Below are 21680 nucleotides of genomic sequence, written 5' to 3' on the forward strand. Positions count from 1 at the left end.
GGCAGAAGAAGAAAGAGGGCGAAAAGCTTCGTCACATCCAAGGAGTGCGTGGAGGAGATGGAGAGGACAGTGGCAACCTGCTGGCTCTGGCCAGGAAGGAAGAAGGAAGGCAGAGCGATGACCCCTCTGGAGGATCAGGGAAGCAGGAAGGGCGAGGAGGGGAACCCCAACCGGCCTGGGAAAAGCGACAAGTGCCCATCGGGGGAGGGGGGGGGCTTCCAGGGTGCAAAGGGCAGCTGTCACTGCAGCTCGCGAGTCCGGCGAAGGAGCGGCGGAGTTCCCGGGTACCTGGCAGCCGCTGCCCCGTCCTTTCTACCGAGAGCGAGGGGAGAGCGGGAGGCGACTACCTACCGACGTCCTTCCTCTGCTCGCGGCGGCAGAAAGCCGGGCGCCAACTCAGGAGCGTCTCTTCACCGCAGCACTCGCCACCATTGGTACCGGCGCTACCGCCAATCCCTCCCCCTCCAGCCGCCTCCGGCCCGTAAGCAACACGGCAACGAAAGAAGGAGCCCGCCCATTGGACAGCAGCCCGCCCCTAACAATGACAGCCTTCATTGGCTTCCTTTTCTCCCCCTCCGATTGCGCGCGCCCGTGGGAAAACACGTGTGGGGGGAGGGGGAAGGACGGGAAGAGGTCTTATGGCCGGCTGGGAATCGCCGGTCGGAGTCCGCGCGAGGGGGGCGGAGCCAAGTAAAAGGCGGAAAGAACTTTCCTACGGAACCTCCTCAAGCGGCTTCGTTGTTCCGGGTAGATAGCGGCGTCGAACCGTTCCAGTTTCCGTTTCCGCTTTGATTTCTTGACATTGTGAAGAAGGCTCTCTGAATATCAGGTATGGGCTGTTTTGGAATGCAGGTCCCTTTCTCTTCCCAATCCCAAATTTCCGTCTTTTCTTTCCATAAATATCTGCTTCTGTTAGGAAAAAAGGTTTCATCGAAGAGGCGAGAGTCATGGATATAATGCATGACGTCTTTGAAGCAGTGGGTAACTGCCCTTTCTTCTTGAATGGCCACTGACTATATCGTTAAAAACAAATAGATTACTAATAGGCCCGTTGCGCTTTTAATAAACCGATTTTCCAGGTTGACCAGACAGATAGATAAGACTCCACGGGATAACCCTTGCAGGAAAGGCAAGGTAATATTATTGCTCTGTAATTCATGTATTGGAGCATAAAGTTATACATATTGACATTTAGCCCACCTTTTAAAGATTTACAAATTGTATACGGGTATGCATCTAAGATAAATTTATATTGACAGATGTAGCAGTGGTTACAGTGGAATTGTTTTAAATGCTGTTTTTAATTCAGGATTTATTGGCTTAATATCTCTTAAATGGTAATGAAAATAGACACTTCAGTTGGCGTTGGAAACAAGTATGCTGTACAGGAACATCCATTAGTGAATTCGAAGATACAGGAATGCTTTTTTAAATCACAAAATTGGGTGATGAGAAGGCATTGCACTGCTATGATACATCATAAGCTTTAAGCTTTGCATACCAATGACATTGATCCAACCATTGTGATGCAATAATAGCTGAAGATGACAAGTAAAAAGCCTGAGATCAGACAAAACACTATGCAAGTGCTCTCAACATCCATGGTGGAGGAATGGACAGCATGACATTGGTTACCATATAAGAAAAGAGGAAAAATGGAGAAAAGATGGTTCCAAAGGTAATTAAGTGAAAGGGCATGGGAAGAATGTTCCATTTTTTATCTCCTTCCTGTAGTAGCCACTTTAAAAACAACTCATGTGTCAAAGATTGCTAGTGACAGACAGAATAACAAAGTTGGAAGGGACCTGGAGGTCCTCTAGTCCAACCCTTTGTTCAAATAGGAAACCCTATAACATTTCAGACAAATGGTTATCCAATCTCTTCTTAAAATCTTTCAGTTCTGAATCACCCACAACTTCTTGAGGCAAGTCATTCCACTGATTAATTGTTCTGTTAAGAAATTTATCTTTAGTTTTAGGTTTATTCTCTCCTTGATTAGTTTCCATCCATTGCTTCTTGTCCTGCCTTCAGGTGCTACTTCTTTGTGGCAGCCCCTTAGATATTAGAATACTGCTGTCATGTCACCCTAGTCTTTCTTTTCATTAAACTTTTCATTAGACATAGCCAATTCCTGCAGCTGTTCTTATGTTTTAGCTTCCAGTCCTCTAATCATCTTTGTTGCTCTTCTCTGCACTTTGTTCTTTGTTGCACTTTTTCTAGAGTCTCAACATCTTTTTATATCATGGCAACCAAAACTGGATCCAATATTCCAACTGTGGTCTTATCAAGGCATTATAAGATGGTATTAACACTGCGTGATCTTGATTCTATACTTGTTAATGCAGCCTAGGACTGTGTTACCTTTTTTGTCAGCTACAGCACACTGCTGGCTCATATTTAAGTGATTGTCCACTAGGACTCCAATATCCCTCTCTCAGTTACTACTTTTCAGCTATGTACTACCTATTCTATACCTGATCATTTGGCTTTTCTTGCCTAAATGTAGAACTTTACTTTTCTCACAGTGAATTTTATTTTTATTAGATAGGGCCCAGTGTTCAAGTCTGTCAAGATCCTTCTGTATCTTGAGCCTATCTTCTGGAGTGATGCCTGTTCCTGTCAGCTTGGTGTCATCTGCAAATTTGATGAGTTCCCCTTCTGTCCCCTCATCTAAATCATTGATGAAGATATTGAAAAGTACTGGGCCTAAGAAGACACCACCTTAGGGTACCCTACTGCATACTTCTCTCCATGTAGATGTAGTTGCATTAAAGACTACATGTTGATTGCAGTTGGTCAGCCAGTTACAAATCCATTTGGTAGTGATGCTGTCTAACTCATATTTTAATAAAGTAGTAGATTGTGGTCTACTTATCAAATAGCTCACTGAAGTCCATGTAAATTATATTCACTGCATTTCTCTGGTCCTCTAATTTTGTCACATTGTCAAAGAATGCAGTTTCTCTGGCATGATCTGTTTTTGACAAACCCACGTTGGCTTTTGGTTATGATTTTGTTTGTTCACAGATTCATTGCTTAATTATCCTTTCCAGAATCTTCCCATATATTGATGTCAGACTGATAGGTATGTCATTTTTTAGATCCATTTTTTCTTTCTTTCTTGAAGATGGGAACTACATCAGCTTTTTTCCAGTCATCTAGTAGTTCCTTGGTGCTCCATCTTTGAAAGTCAGCAGTTCTGAGATCACATCTACCAGTTCCTTCAGAATGTTGGAGTTCTGAAAGAGAGAGAGAAGAGGGGAAATAATGAAAAGGAATTTTTTTAACTTTCTAGAGTTCCTGAGATAAATTCCTGGTTGCTTGAACTACTCAGTTTTGACATATGCCAGATTTCGAGGATAAGAAATTGCAAGCATATTAAATTGCTCTTTTAAAACCTGTGCTAATTTCACCTACTGATTTTTCTTCTTTAAAACAGACTTCTCACTCACAATAAGATTCCTTACATAGTGGTACATGGAGAAGATTTGTTCAGCTATAAAGCTGAATTTTATTGCTTATAATATAACTTAATGAATTATTTAAAGTCATCTTTATAATCTGGATGTTTCAGTAGCCATTTTAGATTCCTCTTATATTTAATCTTACAGTAGTTGCATTGATTTTTTTTTAATTTTGTTTGTTTTATCTTAATGTAGAATTTGTTTAATAATTTTTATTTCACTTTTCTTTATGGTGATTCTTATAAAATTGTATAAAATTCTGGTCAATAACTTTAATAAGATTTTGATTGATTGATTGTCTTGGAGGAAAATATTTTCCAAAACCAAAAACTATATAATTGATGCAATTTTTTTCAGTGAAAAAAAACAGTTGGACCTTAGACAAATTAATCAGATGATGTGAATAAAAAAACTATGCCTGCAAAAAAGATAGAGACAGAAGCAACATTACTTTGCCTGGCCACCTACTGGAGACTATTAAGTGAATTAAATTATTGCATATTGCTAGTGCAAATAGAACACTACTTTTACTCCTTAGGGTAAAATAAAAGTATGTCAATTGTCAATATTTCTGAAACGTCGTTAGATATAGTTCCTTACTGTTATAACTACAACAGATATTTATGATTATTTTAATGTGGCATGGCAGTTTTCCTGGGCCATAGGAGATTAGGCAGTACATTTCCCATGTACATGATAGAAAATTTTGATTTTCAGTAGAAGAGAATATATGTAGCTCAGGTTTGAACTGTGGAGTCCTTAGTGCTATCTAAGCTTGGTTGTCTGCTTGCATACATTTCATTATCTGTACTTGAGAATGTGGAGGTTGTTCAGGGGTGGGTTCTACTTACCTTTACTACCGGTTCGCAACGGGATGTGCAGATCGCCGATGACAACATCCCGGGGGGGGGGGCGAGGCCTCCCGCCGGTTTTACTACCAGTTCTTGCAAACAGGTCCAAACTGGTGTTCCACCACTGGGGTTGTTCCTTGTTTATATACAGTAGCTTGCCCTGCCAGTTTTGATGGAGTTCCTTGATAAGAGTATTATTTTCTGCTTGATAGTTGTCTGGTGTTCATCCCTGTTTGTTTGGTTGTTGGCTGCTGGAGAGGATATGTTGTGGTCTTGTTGTTGTTCCTTGCTTTTTTATTGCAATTTTTGTTTATTTAGCTATCTGTCATCTATCTATCTATCTATTGAATTTATTTGCCCCCTGTCTCATAGCTAATGACTCTGAGCGGCTTAAAATATTTACACACGTCTTTTGAATGTGTGTAAATATGCCATGTAAATTTAAGATCAAAATCATGGACCTCATCAACTTCTGCCATACTACCTACTTTCAGTTTGATGGACAGATATACCAACAAACCAGAAGAACATCCATGGGATCATTGTAATCATAGCAGAGGCTGTAATATAGTATCTAGAAATCCTAGCATTCCTACACCAAAACATGAATCTAGAACGTAGATGACATTTTCATTATCATAATGAAAAAAAACAACTAGAGAAGTCAACATAAAACAACATCTTCAAAGGAATTATATTCATAGGGAAGAAGGAAACAACATACTACCCTACCTGGATATCCTCATCAACAAAGGGAAAAAATAGCAAATTAGAAGCAACCCACACTAAACAAGTATTGCATCAAAGTAACAACCCCACCTATCACAAGAGAAACTGTATAAGAACACTGTTAAGATAAGACACCTAGAAAATTCAAAAAAGGAAACAGGTTGCCTGTACAATATCTTCCAAGAAAATAGATACCCACACAACTTTATCAAAAAGTGTGTGACCAATCCACTATAGCACAACCCAATGCAAGCTATGGAAAGGATAACTCTACCATACATCAAAACAACCAATACATTACAACTACATGCCATCACTACAGCACACTAACTAAAATCATCTGAAATACCTTAACTAAACCAAAAGAACAGTAGCCCAAGAAAAAAAAACAGGAATCATCCACAACATGGAGTGTAATAACTGTAGCAGCCACCATACAGAGCACATTCATGAACATCAACTGGCAGTCATAAGACATGATGAAAACTCCTTAATCTTATAGATTCAACCACAGTTTCAACTGGGAAACAGTGAACATTGAAAAATGTCTGGAAGTTGGGTATTCAGACAAATCAGCCATCAACAGACGCATAGAAATAAACCATGTTAACACACTATACAAGAGAGACAACAAAAAGACCAGACATATCCTTCTCCATAGCCAGCACCCAGATAAATGGACAAAACACCAAACAAACATTCAAGCAGTAAAGAACCACCTAATCAAGGGACTACCAAGGTGAAAAGCATATACCTAATTGGGTAATGAACAATTTGCAAGCAAACAACCAAAGCTGAAAGAGCACCAAGGACTCCACAATATTGATTTTGCAATATTCCAAATGAACAAGCACTGTACATTTTGTCAGTTTTACTTTTACAAATATTTTCTCAGGATTATGGGCCATGGTCATGGGAACGGTGAGCTTCCTGATTACAGGCAATGGAAAATAGAAGGTACCCCCTTGCAAAATGTCCAGGAAAGGTTAGCTAAGCTTGGTCTCAAGGATCCATGGCTTCGGTAAGAGTTGGCATATATGTAATCCTTCATTTGTTCAAGTCAATCACAAAACACATTTTATGAAACAAAACAAAAATAAAGTTCCCATTCTAGAGAAGTCATTAAGCATTTTGTTTTCCAAGCATTTTTTGTCCTATATTTGGAAATACAAAGTAGATTGACTCTGAAATTTTAGAATAGAAATGTAAAAGCTGATAATTAGGATTTGTGAGGACATTCTTGCACAAGAGAAGTAGATTCCCCTATATGATGTTGAATCAGTTCTTCAGAAAATTTGCATCTTTAAATTTTAAAAGATTCTTTAAAATGGTACAGTGCATACTTTGAATAATATCCAATTTGAATTCAACATACATTTTGTTTTCCTAAGGCTCTGCTGGAAAATATATTATCCTTAAAATGGTTTTCTGACCTATACACTGCACATTATTTTGCAAGCTTTTGTATTCCTTAATATTAACATTAGAATTTTTTAACTGGAACTTTAGTTTTCAGATAGTTTTTTTTTTAATTGTTATCTTTATGAAATGCAACTTGGTTGCAGATGACACCACGTGCTCTTCAAAAGCATTTTGAAGAGATAATTTTAGATAGCTTTTATCTATACACATGAACTTTCAGGACAGGGCAGGACAGGTAGTCTGCAACTTACAACCACAATTGGAACCAGAATTTCCATTACTAAGCAAGAGGGTTGTTAAGTGAGTCATGCCCAGTATTTATGACTTTATTTGCCATGGTAGTTAAGCAAATTACTGCAAGTGTTAAGTGAATTATGCGGTTATAAAGTGAAACTGGCTTCCCCCATTGTCTTTGCTTCTCAGAAGCTGGCTGGGAAGGATGTATATGTTGATCACATGACCCCAATGGTGCAACCATCATAAATAAATGCCAGGTACCAGCACCCAAATTATGATCACATGACCATAGGGAAGTTGCAATGGTCATTAAGTGTGAGAACCAGTTGTAAGTCATTTTCTTCAGTGCCATTGTAACTTGGAACAGTGACTAAACAAATGGTTATAATTCTGTATTGAAAATATGATATGTAAATTAAACTGTGGGCTAAAAGGTAAAGTTGCAAAATTGTGTAATTTTTCATCTTATGTCTGTTCTTTCTCTAGCAATGAAGCATGGAGATTCTCAGGTGGCTTTGCAAAACCAGCCACTTTCATGGACGCAATCACCAAAGGATTCAAATGGGGGTTTGCCGCCTTTGTTGTGGCACTTGCAGTTGAATATACATTTTTCCCCCCAGAAAAAAATAAGGGACATCACTGAAGATTTGTTTGTGTCTTCTAGGTCTTGAGTCCATTGTATAGTCTGACGTTTCATGGAGTGGAGCACATTAAAGCTCCTCAAAGAATATATGTGTAGTCTCTCTTTCTACCACAAGTTTGGGAATAAATGTGGATATACATCAAAACAGCCCATTATTACTTAAACAAAATGGAAAGGCTGCCATTTATTTTTGTTCTAATATTTTTCTGTTCTGTTAGGACAGCTAGGAGAGCACCCATTTTTCTCTCCACACATTTAGAGTGAAATATATGAATGTTGCTAAATCCATCTTCCCTCAATTTTATCTCACTAATACCACTATGAAGTAAGTTAGATCGAGAGAGCCATTTGATCTAGACCAGAGGCATCAAACTTGCATTGTCATATGACATATTGTGACTTTTTTTCCCTTCGCTTAACCAGGATGGGCGTGTGCAAGTTTGACACCCCTGATCTAGACCAATAATATGGTTTAAATACCGACATGTCAATTCACAAATCCAGCACAATAAAATCTACCTATAGCTAAGCAACCTCTATAGATATAGGCCAGGTAGCTGGAGTACAGTCAGAATGGATTCAATTGATTGGTTTGAAAAGAATAAAAATTCTCACTGTGAGCCTCAGGCTGCCTCCCTCCAGTATCTTGGTTGCATAGGATGAATCCCTGCTCTGCATCAAAGTTCAAATGGGCCTCACTATATCATAACAACCTTCCAAACCTACTTATATTCCAGTTGACAACTCATCCATCATCACTCTCTCTCCCTTGGAAACCAACAGCCTGATTTGGCATTGAGAGAGTAAAGAGGAAGTTTAGGAGCAACAACTCAGGCTGTCTCCATATTCAACAGTTCAGTTGGACATTGACAAATAGGCAATCGATGTTGTGAGATATTGCCTGTTAAAAACCGTGGCCACCTTCAGAACCAATTCTGTCCAGACCATCAGTGCTATAGGTTATCAAATAGGGTTTCGGTAAGTCCAAAATAATACACTACCAGTAATGAGTATTTTAAATAATAGCTAACAGTCATGGCATTCAAGGCAATCAAACTTCCTTGGTACTCAATAGTTAACACAGGGTTAACTATGGGGGAATGTAATGTTCTTAGTGGCAGAGATAGAACAGTTCAAAGAAGTGTAGGGGAAGCAATGGATTGAGTGGTATAGCTATGGAAAGAGCATCAAAATAAAACTAAAAGATACAAATTCAAATCCGCCATAGCAAAGGACAAGAGTTTAGCTTTGTTACTACAGTGAAATTGCAATTAAGAAATACAATGTGCATATTCTCAGATACGTTAGGTGGAGCATCTGAACAACTGCTATAAAATTCATACTCTAACATGAAGTAATGTTGGAACAGCTTTATTGAAAAAGTCATTTTTAGATCTTTGGCTTCTAATCTTGGCCAAAATACAGATAGTCCTCCCTTACTGAAAAGGAGACGTCTGTGGCAGTCCTCAAAATTGCAGCTGTAGTAGTAATCCTACAATCATGTGATTACAATTTGGGTGCTTGGCAATTGGTGCATATGAAGGCGAATATACGTGAGCCAGGATAATGTTGCAGGAATCAAGCTGGGTCGGTCACTGAGACCAGAGTCTCAGCTTTCTGAGCTTTCGGGCTCTGGTCCCAGTGAGTGACCTAGATTGGTTCCTGGAACTGGTGCATATGTATAATGGTTGTAGCATCCCACAGTCATATAAGTATCATTTGTAACCTTCATAGTTGGCATCTGAGAAATCAGGAAAACCAATAGGAAGTTTTGACCACATATCACACTTAACAGCCTGTAATGATTTGCTTAATAACTGCGGCAGGAACTGAAGAAATGACACCATAAATTAGGCAGTGTCATATGACTTCATTTTATGACTTCAATTTAGTGATAAAATTACTCGTTCTGATGGGATTATCCGTATTGGGGCATCGGCAAAACGGAGCAATTAGGGCAAACAGGAAGTGGGGGAAACAAATCATGCCCAGGCATATTCAAAACACCTAGAGCCATCAGACAACTGGAGCAAGATTACGGTATTTTAAGATTTATATCAGGTGTTGCCACTACATGACACAGGTAGTCTTAAAAAAAAGACTTATGACTGGTTTTCACACTTGTGTCCATTGCAGCATCGCATGGTCACATAATAAATATTTGGGCACTTGGCAACTGGCATGTATTTATAACAGTTGCAGTGTCCCAAGGTCATGTGATCATCATTTGTAACCTTTCCAGATGGCTTTTGACAAGCAAAGTCAATGGAGGAAGGCAGATTTGCTTAACCACCACATGGTTCACTTAACAACTATAGTGATTTGCTTAACAATTGTGCAAAAGATTGTAAATGGGACAAAACTCACTTAACAACTACCTTGCTTAGCAATGGAAGATTTTGGCTGTGGTCAGTTGTGGTCCTTAAGTCAAGAACTATCTGTATAGTATCCATTCTGATTTAAGGCATACAATGCTTAAAGCCCTAAATATCTAAATTGACCAAATTGATAGGTTTTTTAAAGCCAGTTAGTAACTATTGATTAACATGATCTTATCAAAACAATTTCTATAGATTTTATTATATGCAATTCTATCTTTTGTTATTTTGAGTAATTTTTTCCCATTGATTGTTAGACTTACATTACCAAATGTTGAAACTAGAGAAAAATTGATGAAATTTACCAAACCTAATGAAAAACACAGGGATCATCTTTGCTCAGTTATTTTCAAATTCCTTCCAAGTTTTAGGACTTGGCATTTGGCATCATCACTACCAGAATGGCTGACAGTATTGCAGGATTGTATTAATTAGAAGTATGTGCTGTCATCTGAGATCAAGTCTGCTTTCCCAATACACATTGGTCATCTGCCATCTTCTGAGAAAACGATGCCATTAGCCAACTTAATCTAATTAATCTAATTAATCTAATTAATACTTGCCTTTCTCAAGAATAAATGTTTGCCGTTGTTGGTCCAGTCTTCTCCTTAGCCCAAACAAAAACACAAAATAATAACTAACTGCACATCAGTAACTGAAATTATTTAGTGCAAATGACAAAATGTTTTCTATGATAGAAAAAAGATATATTCTGTAATTCTGTATTCAATGCTTTGTCTAGTTGCTGGCTATTTCAGGTAGTGACATGTTGATTATCAATAATAAAGTGTATATTATTTTGGCCTTTGTTAAAGCCTTGCGGAAAAATATATTAGCCATACTAAAGAACCGCCATCTTGAAGTCAATGGTAGTGATTTTTTTAAAAAATACACTGCTCAAAAAAATAAAGGGAACACAAGCAGAAGACATCCGAAATCTGAATGAATGAAATAGCCTTATTAAATACTTTGTTCGTTACATACAGTAGTTTATACACTGCTCAACTAAACAACTAAAGGGAACACAAAACTACTATATGTAACAAACGAAGTATTTAATAAGGCTATTTCATTCATAGATCTCAGATGTCTTCTGCTTGTGTTCCCTTTATTTTTTTGAGCAGTATACTAGTCAAAACTTCTGTAAATATTTATAAATGCATAAAGAGTGGAAGAATGGCAGTTGATTTTCTTCTCAACGATTATTTTTTTCTCGTTACAAGCAAAGGTATAGATAAAGTATTAAAATTTACCATAGTACTTGCAAAGTAGGATTCCCTTACCAATTCTTATAACCTTCTGTGAGAATTTCCAATTTGTGTGAACATAGTGGTGAACTGGGTGAACATAAACCCAAACCTGTATTTTGAGCAACAGTGAAGTAATAACAAGGGTTTCAAATTTAAAACTGCTAAAGTGGAACGAAATAAAACAGGTGGTTAGTTTTGGTTTTCCTTTTTTTATTCATACCGGTAGTTCTCCACTTACAACCACAATTGAACCCAAAATGTATGTTGCTAAATGAAACATTGAGTGAATTTTGCCCCATTTTACAACCTTTCTTGCCAGTGTTGTGCAGTGAATCATTGCAGTTGTTAAATTAGTAACAGCGTTGTTAGTGAATCTGGCTTCCCCATTTACTTTGCCTGTCACAAGGTGATCACATGACTCCTGGACACTGCAACTGTCATAAATATGAAGCATCTGGATTTTGATCAAGTGACCAAGGGGATGCTAAACAGTTGTGTGAAAAATGGCAACGTCATTTTTTTCAGTGCCGTTGTAACTTTGAAAGGTCACTAAATGAATTATTGTAAGTTAAGGACCTGTACTTATGCTTTTTCCGTGAAATATGTTGTATATTATAATCAAAAACCAAACTCTTTCTCTGTTGTTTCAGTTTACCATGTATTAAAGGCTATGCCATCAGAAATAATTACCACAAAAATTAACAATAGAAGTATATAATCTTTCTTGAAAAATAGTTTGATAAAGTTAAAATCTGATCACCATCCTGCATAATAAAAGTCTAAAAATTAAAATGTTTAAACAAGGAAGTGGGGAACTGTTATTTTATGGAATTGACAGAATTTTGTTTCATAATTGAGAAAATGAGTACTCATCATGACACATTCAGAAGACTAGAAATAAGACTGCTTAATCTAGAAAGTACTGTGTAGTGTAATGTAATGCAAATATTTTATAACAAAGTAAAATGAATAATAAAAACTAAATCACATAATTAAATATTACCTATCTCTACTAATATGACTGGAGAACGTTTAAGTTACGACTTTCATTTTTGTTTCTTTTAAATATGTCTTTTTAAAAAGCTCGTGATAAAATGCATTGGTAGTATTGTAGCTCGTTAACTTCTGTGGATGCATGATAGAAAAAGCAGGACATCCGCGCAAGCAAGAGAGAGAACTTCTTGTGAAGAAAAAGCTTTTCTTTAGGACATCACAGTGGAGGGGAGCTGCGATGATAAACTCCGCTTAGTCTTATCGACCCCCTCCCAAACTGAACGCCATCCGAGGTGTAAAACAGCATATTCATATATTCCGGTTGTAGAACTGAGACAAACTCCTAGCAACATACTTCAGCGCAAATTGTAATTACAAATATAATTACAACATATATTTTCCAGTTTCTCTCCCCAAAATAATATCTTGTTGGTCCTTTGACTCGCCCGTCGAGCGCAGTCGGCGTTATTTGGAGCTGGGCGGCTCCCAAGCTTAACGTCATCTTCCACCAACTGCGCGCAGTAAGGATTTTGCTTCCCGAAATGGCGAGCCTGCTGTATTGAGGAGACGCAGAGCGGAGGGACGAGGGCGCTCGGGCTGTGAGTAGAGCTGGCTGAGAAGCCGAGTGGGGAATGGGGCGTCCGTGGACTGAGGCGTTTGCGATAGAGCGCTTGGAGGCGAGAAGCGAAAGACGAGGCCATCTTCTCGAGGCGCCTGGGCAACAAAAAGCCAAACTAGCTCTGACTCGGCTTCAGGAGATCCCTGTTAGAAATCAAGCTGCGCACGCGTCTCTGCCTGAGAAGGAAAGGGGCGCTTGACCTTCGAGGCCAGTTTCCCCGGAGTAAGGCGCCGCTGAATGCAGTAAGGGTGTCGTCCCAAGCGAGCAACGTTTGGAAGGGTTGCGTTTAGACTAGCCCTTTGCGCTCGGCTGAGTTTACTCCTGAGCAAAGTTCATTAACGGTCGTTGCCTTCGAGAAGCGGCGGAAAAGAGACGGCCTTATTATCCACGCGCTTTAAACAAAAGCTTTTATGGCGGTGTTAGTCCGTAGTGACGGAGAGGGAAGCTTCTGTCGCCAAAGAGAAGTTCCGCGGTCCTCGTCTTCAATCGGACGCGGAGGCCGTTTGTGTTGCGGGAAGGCTAGGCGTGTATTCTGACTTAGTCGGAAGAGGGAAGAATGCAGGGCCCGACCGACGCCCTTGTTTCGAGAGTCCGTTTCGCTGCCGGTTCTCCTTCCCGACGGCCGAAGGGAGCGTTTTTTCATTTTTTATGGATCTGCGTAACAGGCCCCTTCTATTCGTATGTTTGCTCAGACATTGCTTATAAATTTAATAAACTAAATTCATTGATTATAAGCGCCTATGTAACAACATAAAAGGAAAACAAAAATTATTTGGGCAGAGCTTTGCTGGTGACATCACCGACAAACTCCAGGAAGTTTTCTTGGCCGTAATATAGGAGATGTTTGTGGGATTTGTTTTCCCCCAATAGCTCTGGGATTTTGGGTGCTCTCTGCTCAGAATATTAAGTCAGATCCTGCTGAGTTTTTTTCAAAACCAAAAGATCTAGCAGATGGATTCGCGGCGTTTTCATTTTAGTTTTCTTTTTGTTGACACAAAAAGATTTTAAATAGAACTGCATTGGACACTGATTATTCTAAATGTAAATTGGAGTGGGATTGTATCCTCTGCTTCTGATGGCGTCCTCGCTTAAATTATCTACTATGATTAAAATAATAGCTTTCACTATAATAAGGTGTTTTTGCCGGTATTTTTAGGGAAAATCCTAATTATTTGGAGCTCTAGTCTGGACTTTTCATAACCGACCATCAGACTGACACATGATATCTAAAGCCTTCTATTTTAGCCATTGTTATGTTCCATCATGTCTTTGTGGCTCTTAAGAAGGAAGTAGTCCTGTTTATTTACTAGCATTTGTGAAGTTTTTCAAGAAAACTTCCTAAAAGCTGTAATGTTCAAGTGATAAATTCAAGGAAAGCAGGATTTCTCAAACTCTGAAAATACGTAATCCTTTTAAATGATAACATGAATTTGTGTTACAATACCCATCCCCTCTGATTAGATAGTGCCATCAAAGCAATGAACATGAATTTGGGCAAACCCTGGGAGATAGTTGAGGAGAAGGGAGCATAGCATACTAGAGTCCATAGCTTCATAAAAAGTCTGGGAGGAAACTTATTGAACTCCTTACCCTCTCATTATCAGGACTTAGTTGTGCAAGAAATAAATTTACACCTTTAATCTGTATGTCAAACAAAAAGGTGATAGAACCATATAGCTTTAGAAAATAAAACCCTATCATTGGAAATTGAAGAATTGAAGAAAAAGTTTAGAATCGCATTTTAATGGAAGAATGAACCTGCTTGTTTTTGTATCATTTTGAAATCTGAATTTCATTTTGAGGGCAGCCAGTTTCTTTCTGTAGTCAGATGATAAGTAAAAGGGTATTTCTTTGCTTTAAGTCAATTTCTCTTTGTGGGAAGCCCCTGCTACTAGAAGAATGAAAGATTTTGAGGAATATTAAAAAGGCAAAATATATTTCCCCAATGGGAGAAATGAAGAAACACCCAACTCTCAACTCCATTTTGTCAGCTGTCCCAAAATCACATGTGGTTGATGGTTTTGCCTCATCAATAAATGGACCTTTCTTTCCAATCAGCCTCCATCATCTTTCTCCCAGCTTGCAACTGAACCTGATGGATTTTTTTTCCAACATCTTGAAATACCATACCTTGCAAAATTGGCTGCTTTTGATACTCACTTCCCATTTCTGTAGAGTGAAGATCAGAGTTTTCTGTTAAATTTTGGGGCTCTACAACCTTGATTGTTCCCTTTGAAAGAAAAGGTGGTCTACAAAAACAAAAAGTCTTCTTAGTTTGCATTAAAGTGGTAAGCCTGCTCACAGAAAGCAGCCTCCTGGCAACTCTTCTACCTTTTGTCTTGTGACCCACCCACCACCACTTTGAGAAAACCTAATTTACAGAGTTAACACAGGAAATAAATCACAAATAAACATGGAAAGTCTGAAAATGTAAAATCAAACTTTTCTTCTTCCACAACCACCTTATTTTAATAGAGAAACAACCACAGCTAGATTCTAAAAGTATATATTTTAAGATGAATATAAATGGACTGTATTAAGATGAATTGGGGAAAATAATAATCTTGACTTTTGTAAAAGCATAGGCCCCAAGTGCTTTCTGGATCTTGAACTAAAAAGCAGTCTTATTCTTTTTCTGTTGCAGTACACAGAACTGAGGCCTTAAAGGGGAAGTAGATAGAATCATACTGTCAATAGAATCTCAGAGAAATCCCCCCCACCCGCCGCCGCGTTTATAAAAGTTCAGTCATTTTGTAGAAAGGAAACTGAAAATACTGAAAGCGATACAATATAAATATGCTTAGTGACAGCATAATATTGACTAATTTGGGAAAAAATAGTATATGGCATGTATGTGGTTTTAAATTAGTCACCAATTCTACTTTTATATCTTTTTGCTAGTCCAACTTGTAGCTGCTGAAATAAGCTTATTTTTTTATTTACACTAAACTGCTATTAAAGGGTAAAATATACACAGAACTGATTGCACAATATGGAGACCACTTTATATGTTTCTTTCTCAGGCCCATGTGCATTATCTTCCTTCCGGTTGGCTGCTTAACACATGATTCCTGGTTTCATCCAGTTTAAGTATATGGAACAGGCCTAATCTAAAGAGTTTTACTGTGTGAAGTACAACTGGCTGAATTTACAGAACACAGAGTCAAAATCAAATCATATTATGACTGGATAGTGTGCAAATCTGGCAGATAGAAGGCAGCTTTTGTCAGGTGTGCATAAAACTCAGTGAAGTCAGTCAGAATTGTGTATCCAGTTAGTCCAAATGGGCCTGGAAATGTTTCCACACAGCATGCATATTTTCTGAATCTTTCTAGGGTATTCATTATTAGAAATATCTTGTTATTTAGAATAATGCAGATTTTGTAGCTAATCCTTGGTTTGCAAAACTGAAAGGCTATAACTGCCCTATCTGATAATGCTTGCAATTCCTGGAATGTCAAGGATGTGATTTGTCCTTCATTCCTTCAGTCCCTCCTCAATGCAAACTGGAATTTCCTGTGGGGGAGGAGGAGGGAAGCCTAGTTTTATGTTCTCTCCCTTTTATGTATATTCTTGATTTCACTGGGATTCATTTCAGTCTTGAAAACAACAAACACAGTGATTGTGAGTTATGAAAAAGCAACCTTAGTTTCTGGGTATGTTTAAAACAGTCTTAAATTTATAGGAATAATATGCTTTTGGTGATTGGTGAATATTTGTAGTATTTTCAGTATCAGATTGCAGACATTGTGATGTTTAAATCCTGGCAGTGTAATCCTATGCATTTTTACTCTAAAGTTCAGTAGGTTTGTTTCCATGTTTGGAAGCATGGAATTGCAGCCTTGGTATCTTTGTTAATTTCTTTCAAATATTGATTATGAATCTTTTCCTATAAAAATGATACTTCTTCCTCTCTTCCAAGCTCTAATAGTCCCATGAATGTATATACATATGTCAGTTTATTATTGATTATGACAATTAGACATCTTAATCATGGGATTTTTAGTCCTGCCTTAGGTATGAAAGCTAGCTGGGTGACTTGAGGCCAGTTACACTCTCTCAGCCAACTCACCTCACAGGGTGGTGGTTATGGAGAAAATAGAAAGAGGAAGTAGTATTACTGCCTTGAGTTAGTTGTAAAAATAATAGTGGAATAAAAATAAATGATTGATTGATTGATGAAGCACTGTGGAATCTACAGAGGTACTACTTAATGTCCTTTTATTCAGAGATCATTAAGAATTTGTCTAAAACAATTGTCTAGGTATGTCTTAGGGGTTAGGTGATTTAAATTGGTGATTGTAAACTGGTAAAATTCTGATCTGATGTACTTCTGTTCTAACTAATCCTTCTGTGGCCTGACCCAAACCATTGTCTGTCAGCCTCTATGAGAATGAAAAGGAAGTACAGGTAGTCCTTGGCTTATAACCATTTGTTTAATGACTGTTGGAAGTTATAGTGGCATTGGAAAAAGTGACTTATGATTGTTTTTTACACTTACGACAATTGCAGCATTCCCCTAGTCATGTGATCAGAATTCAGATGTTTGGCAACTGGCATGTATTTATGACAATTGCGTGTGATGACCTTTTGTGACTTTCTGACAAGCAAAGACAATGTGGAAGCCAGGTTCACTTAATAAGCGTGTTACTAACTTAACAACCTCAGGGATTCATATAACAACTGTGGCAAAAAAAAGGTCGCAAAATGAAGCAAAACTCATTTAACAACTGGCTTGCTTAGCAATGGAAATTTTGAGCTCAGTGGTGGATCTAAGTCGAGGAGTACCTGGTATACTAACTTAACTTTTAGTTAGTTACAAGATTGGGCTGAAGCAAAATGATGTACTGGACGTGGAGTAGTTTGAATAATTGAAACCGCTAGAAATTTTTATTTTGAAAATACCAAGGTGGGAGACCATCTTCATCTCCTTCACCCCTAAGTAGATTGCAGAAACTGACCTTACGTTTGATCACTTATTATAAATAACTGATCAGGAGGTGGAAATTACTAGGGGGCATTCTATTGAGAAGCTCTTGGGAAGTATCTGTTTAGTAAATTTTACAAGGACTGATGTTGACTCCTTATCCATCCTTCCTTCCTTTCTTCCCTGTTTAATTATGTCTTCCTGATTTCCCTCTCTTGCCTTCTGCAGCGCAGCTGCTCAAAATACTATCTCCATTTTGATGGATTCTCTGTCCGCTTCTCTAGAAGGAATGAGGAGAATGTGTGTATTTGTGTTCTTCTGTAGAGTTTCTGTGTAAAAAGTATCTGTGTGGCTACTAGAGGTTCATACATACAGTATGAACAAGTATCTAAGCTGATACAAGGAAAAAAAGTTAATGCTTATACAATAAACCCCCCTCTACATAACAGTAGAGAGGGAATCAGTTATAAGCAGGGGCACTTACAATATTTTAACCTTTTCCATGAGGCAGGCATGCATACCTGTTCATATATATATGCATTTCTTAGGGTTCTCCCTTTACACACACACACGCGCGCACACACACCTTTTTTTTAAATGAGGCATAAGGGTATCTGGATTGATTAACAATCCTTGGTTGATTACTTGGAAAACTGAGTATTTCACAGGATTTTTGCATATAATCATTTTTTTTTCGGATTTCCTGTGAGGTTTGGGGAGATCATCCTAAACTCAGAGTCGTTTTCCATTAGAGTAAATATAGTAAAATAAACACTGTAAATATTCTAAATGATCCTATGGAGCATTGTGGTGCAAAACTTACTGTTAGAATTTGAAGTTAGAAAGAGAGAAAGCTGCTGTATAAGAACTAAGTCAGCCCATCCTATTCAGTAATGTTCACAATGTTAGTTCCCCAGGACTTCAAATGACAGGTTTTTCCAGTTCTCTGTGGAAATGCCCAAAGATTGCTCAGATATCCTGTTTGTATGCAAAACATGTATTTTTCTGAAGAGCTACATCTCTCCTTTCAGAAAGCATAATTTTAGCGAAAGAGACATTTTATGGACATCAGTGGCATATTGTGATTTCCCATTTTCAATCTGCACCTTTTGCTTAATTTCAGTTTCAGTTCCTCTGGGCATTCTAAGTGGTGTGATAGTGAGAACTTTTTTGAAAACTGGATATTCCATTTTGATTCATCCTAAGTATTATTTAATTTGAAAAAGTTCATACTGTTCCCAGCCTGAGCAAATGAACAAATGTAGCAGCAGATGAGATGGCAGAAGGAGTGCCAGCAGTGAATTTTAATCATTGTGTGTGATTAAAGTGATTTGGGTTTGTCTAGGTCTTCTCTTCTTGTCAATGGTCTTTTGATACATAAAAGGCATAAAACGAAGCCAAGATATTGAAGATCAACAAGGAAGGCAGATTCTGCATTAAGAAGCAAGCCTCATGACGTGGCTTTTCTTGTTTAAAACACACCCAGAGAACTGTAAAGGGATAGTGGCCTGTGATGACATTTTGCAGTGTGCCAGCATCTCTCCTTTACCAGCTTGAACAGGAACTGGATACAGATGAAAAGGAAACCATGGTCTTTTTGTGCAGCGATCTCGTGCCTGACGTATCTATGCCTGATGTCCTACAACTCTTGACAGCTTTGAATAAAAAGGAGATGCTGACCACCATCAACTTATCTGAACTATTATACAGGCTGAAAAGATTTGACTTGTTAAAGAAGTTGCTGGGGACTGGAAGAGCAGCTGTGGAAGCCAATTTAGCCAATCATCCTCAGATGTTGTCAAAATACAGGTGAGCTAAATTGAAGAGCATTCTGGGCTTTTGAAAAACATACAGCTCTATATTAGACAGTTTATTTCCATTGGTTTCTCTTTTTAAGAATTGCTTCTTTTGAAAATGCTCTGTTGTATGATAGAATTATAAAATTCTGTGAGATCTCAGTTCCATTTCTATAAACTGAAAAACGATTTTGGGAGAATAGTGATCCAGTATTAGGTTATTATAAATTAGGTTGGTGATCCACAGGTTATCAACTATGATGGGTGAATATAGAAATTTAATACAATTTTTTTAAAATAAAAAATAAATATACCAATCATGCAACTTGATCATTCAGATCACCATGGGTATTAGAAATCACAGTTTAATTAATTAATTAAGTTAATTAAGTTTAATTAATCAGTTTAATTAATTAAAAAAGAAATTATTTTTTTCAAGGGAGCGAGTAAACAACTGAAACCCAAACCAAAGTTAGCTTGTACTTGAACATTTTATAATGAAATATAAAATTGCTGTGGTATCTTTCTCCTTTATTTTTTATCACCATAACTAATGCAAGGACTGTTTTCATCTTAAGAATTTTCAACCATCCTACATGAGATGCAGAAGGTTGGGTTACGGCCCATTGCAAGTGTTGGAGCACCCCAAATAAGTCAGAACTAGCATTATTTTATGAGAGCTTTGGTCTCAAGGCATCTGGAAGGCTCTGGGATGGGGAAGCTGTCCTAGTATAAAAATCTGAAATTCAGGTAATAAGCCATCAGTATGTCAGAAGAGCTACCACAATCTGTAGAGTAGGAATTTAGCAGGATATCCAAAATATGCCTATCTTCATTCATATCCATACATGAACTGAACCTCAATAATGGATATATTTATGGTGTACAAAGGAAATTTTTTATGGTACATAAAAGGAAAATTGATAGATTATTGTTATGGGAAGCTGCTGTACACTGTTATATTACTGGCCCAATTAATTCAATATTGCCTACACCAGTATTCTCCGTGGATGGCAAAGGGAAAAGTGAAGTGCATACCTCACCATTGGTCATTCTGTGTAGGACTGATGAGAGTTATAATCCAAAGTAACTATAATAGCTTTCAAAGATTGTTCCTTTTCCTGATTTTATTAAGCCACATTCTCTATGATTGGGTGGAGGTTTTGTTATTTGCAATTGTACGAGTATTCATTTGGTCTTGCTCGCAACTATTAATACTTGTTGGTTGAAAAATACATATATAGTTGAAATATAGTTTAAGAAAGGAATATTGTATAAGAATATGTAGCACAGTCCCTAGGTAGGAGTGCAAGCCTTTTAAAAGTTAATTTACTTTTAAATTAATTGCAAATTGTGTTTATGTGCAGGGTGTTGATGACTGAAATCAATGAAGATCTGGACAAAGAAGACTTGAGATCTCTCTCTTTCCTTCTAAAAAGTCATCTTGGTACATCATACAAGGAAAAGGTAAACTTAACATGAACATGATAGTAATTCCTCACAGTTTTCTCTGTGTTACAGTGAATGAACACAGAGGAAGGGACAAGGATGTCTGTTGGTTTTGCCTTCTTTCCGTATGCAGGTGTAACTAGCCACCATGCACCTGCAGGATGCAGCTATAATGTATGCTTTATAACTCAGACTTGGAAAGATAGTACTAAATCAACAGGTGGGATAGAAAGTAATAAACCTAATGGGATAGAAAGCTAGCTTCTGTTGAAACCAGGCCATTTCAAATTATAAATGAAAGGATGAATAAATAGCTCCTCAAGGCTAGGTACAGCATAATAGCCTTTTCTCTTTCTCTTTCCATAAGGTCCTCTTAACAGTAGAATATTGATTTCTATCTAGGTGGTCAGTGATAATAAAATACTGAAACTGCAAGCAAGCATTTGGGAATTACCAGTCCTACTAATACCTTCCAGTTGTTGAACCTCTTTATTGTCCCTTGTTGACATACATGAAGCAGAATTCTTAGCTGATAGATTAATTTAATCCAGGACTGTTTTTTATTTAATTTTACCTGATACTAACAACTGCTCAGAAGTCCCTTTCCCCAATTGTGTTTCTTAGAATGATTTGTAATAAGAGTAGAATTCAATTCTGGGCCCTCCAGGTGATTTGGACAAAAATTACTGTCATCTTAATTATGAGCCAATCTAATATAGGGCTCTAAAATATATAGAGAGGCACTGGGATGGGTTGGAGTGAAAGATTCTATTTCCAGCTTGTTCATTGAAATGAACTTACTCTGGTGCTAGTTTCAAGTTTACGCCACTATGTTGTGTAATCCCTTCCTCATTAGTAAAACTGGAAATTCCAAAAACTCTCCCTTGCAGGATTAGTAGGGGAAACACTAATTGTGAAGTAA

General features: G+C 37.7%; 3 protein-coding genes across 5 annotated transcripts in view; 2 read left to right on the forward strand and 1 right to left on the reverse strand.

Annotated features, from left to right (window-relative positions):
* HYCC2 (hyccin PI4KA lipid kinase complex subunit 2) overlaps positions 1-714 on the reverse strand; it is a 77998-nt gene extending 77284 nt beyond the window's left edge. For both annotated transcript variants that reach the window (XM_034430522.3, XM_034430478.3), the window contains exon 1: positions 352-714. The gene's annotated coding sequence lies outside the window, so the exon portion shown is untranslated. The remainder of the gene's footprint in view (positions 1-351) is intronic.
* NDUFB3 (NADH:ubiquinone oxidoreductase subunit B3) lies at positions 606-7431 on the forward strand. Of its 2 annotated transcripts, XM_087885027.1 has the most exons (4): positions 778-829; positions 1539-1678; positions 5940-6065; positions 7190-7431. In XM_087885027.1, exons 2-4 carry the CDS (start codon positions 1656-1658, stop codon positions 7344-7346), a joined length of 306 nt encoding a protein of 101 aa, XP_087741153.1. In that variant the 5' UTR covers positions 778-829; positions 1539-1655; the 3' UTR covers positions 7347-7431. The 2 variants fall into 2 exon arrangements, with proteins under 2 accessions (XP_034286648.1, XP_087741153.1); XM_034430757.3 differs by lacking the exon at positions 1539-1678 and having other exon boundaries at positions 606-829.
* A 5021-nt stretch (positions 7432-12452) lies between these two features.
* LOC117673283 (uncharacterized) overlaps positions 12453-21680 on the forward strand; it is a 60158-nt gene continuing 50930 nt past the window's right edge. Inside the window, exons 1-3 of the mRNA XM_087886597.1 lie at positions 12453-12566; positions 18859-19322; positions 20677-20776. Coding sequence (XP_087742723.1) covers positions 19027-19322; positions 20677-20776 — 396 coding nt within the window. The 5' untranslated portion in view covers positions 12453-12566; positions 18859-19026. The remainder of the gene's footprint in view (positions 12567-18858; positions 19323-20676; positions 20777-21680) is intronic.

The sequence above is a fragment of the Pantherophis guttatus genome, chromosome 1, assembly GCF_059756535.1.
Source record: "Pantherophis guttatus breed Tessera chromosome 1, ASM5975653v1, whole genome shotgun sequence".
NCBI classification, from domain to species: Eukaryota; Metazoa; Chordata; class Lepidosauria; order Squamata; family Colubridae; genus Pantherophis; species Pantherophis guttatus.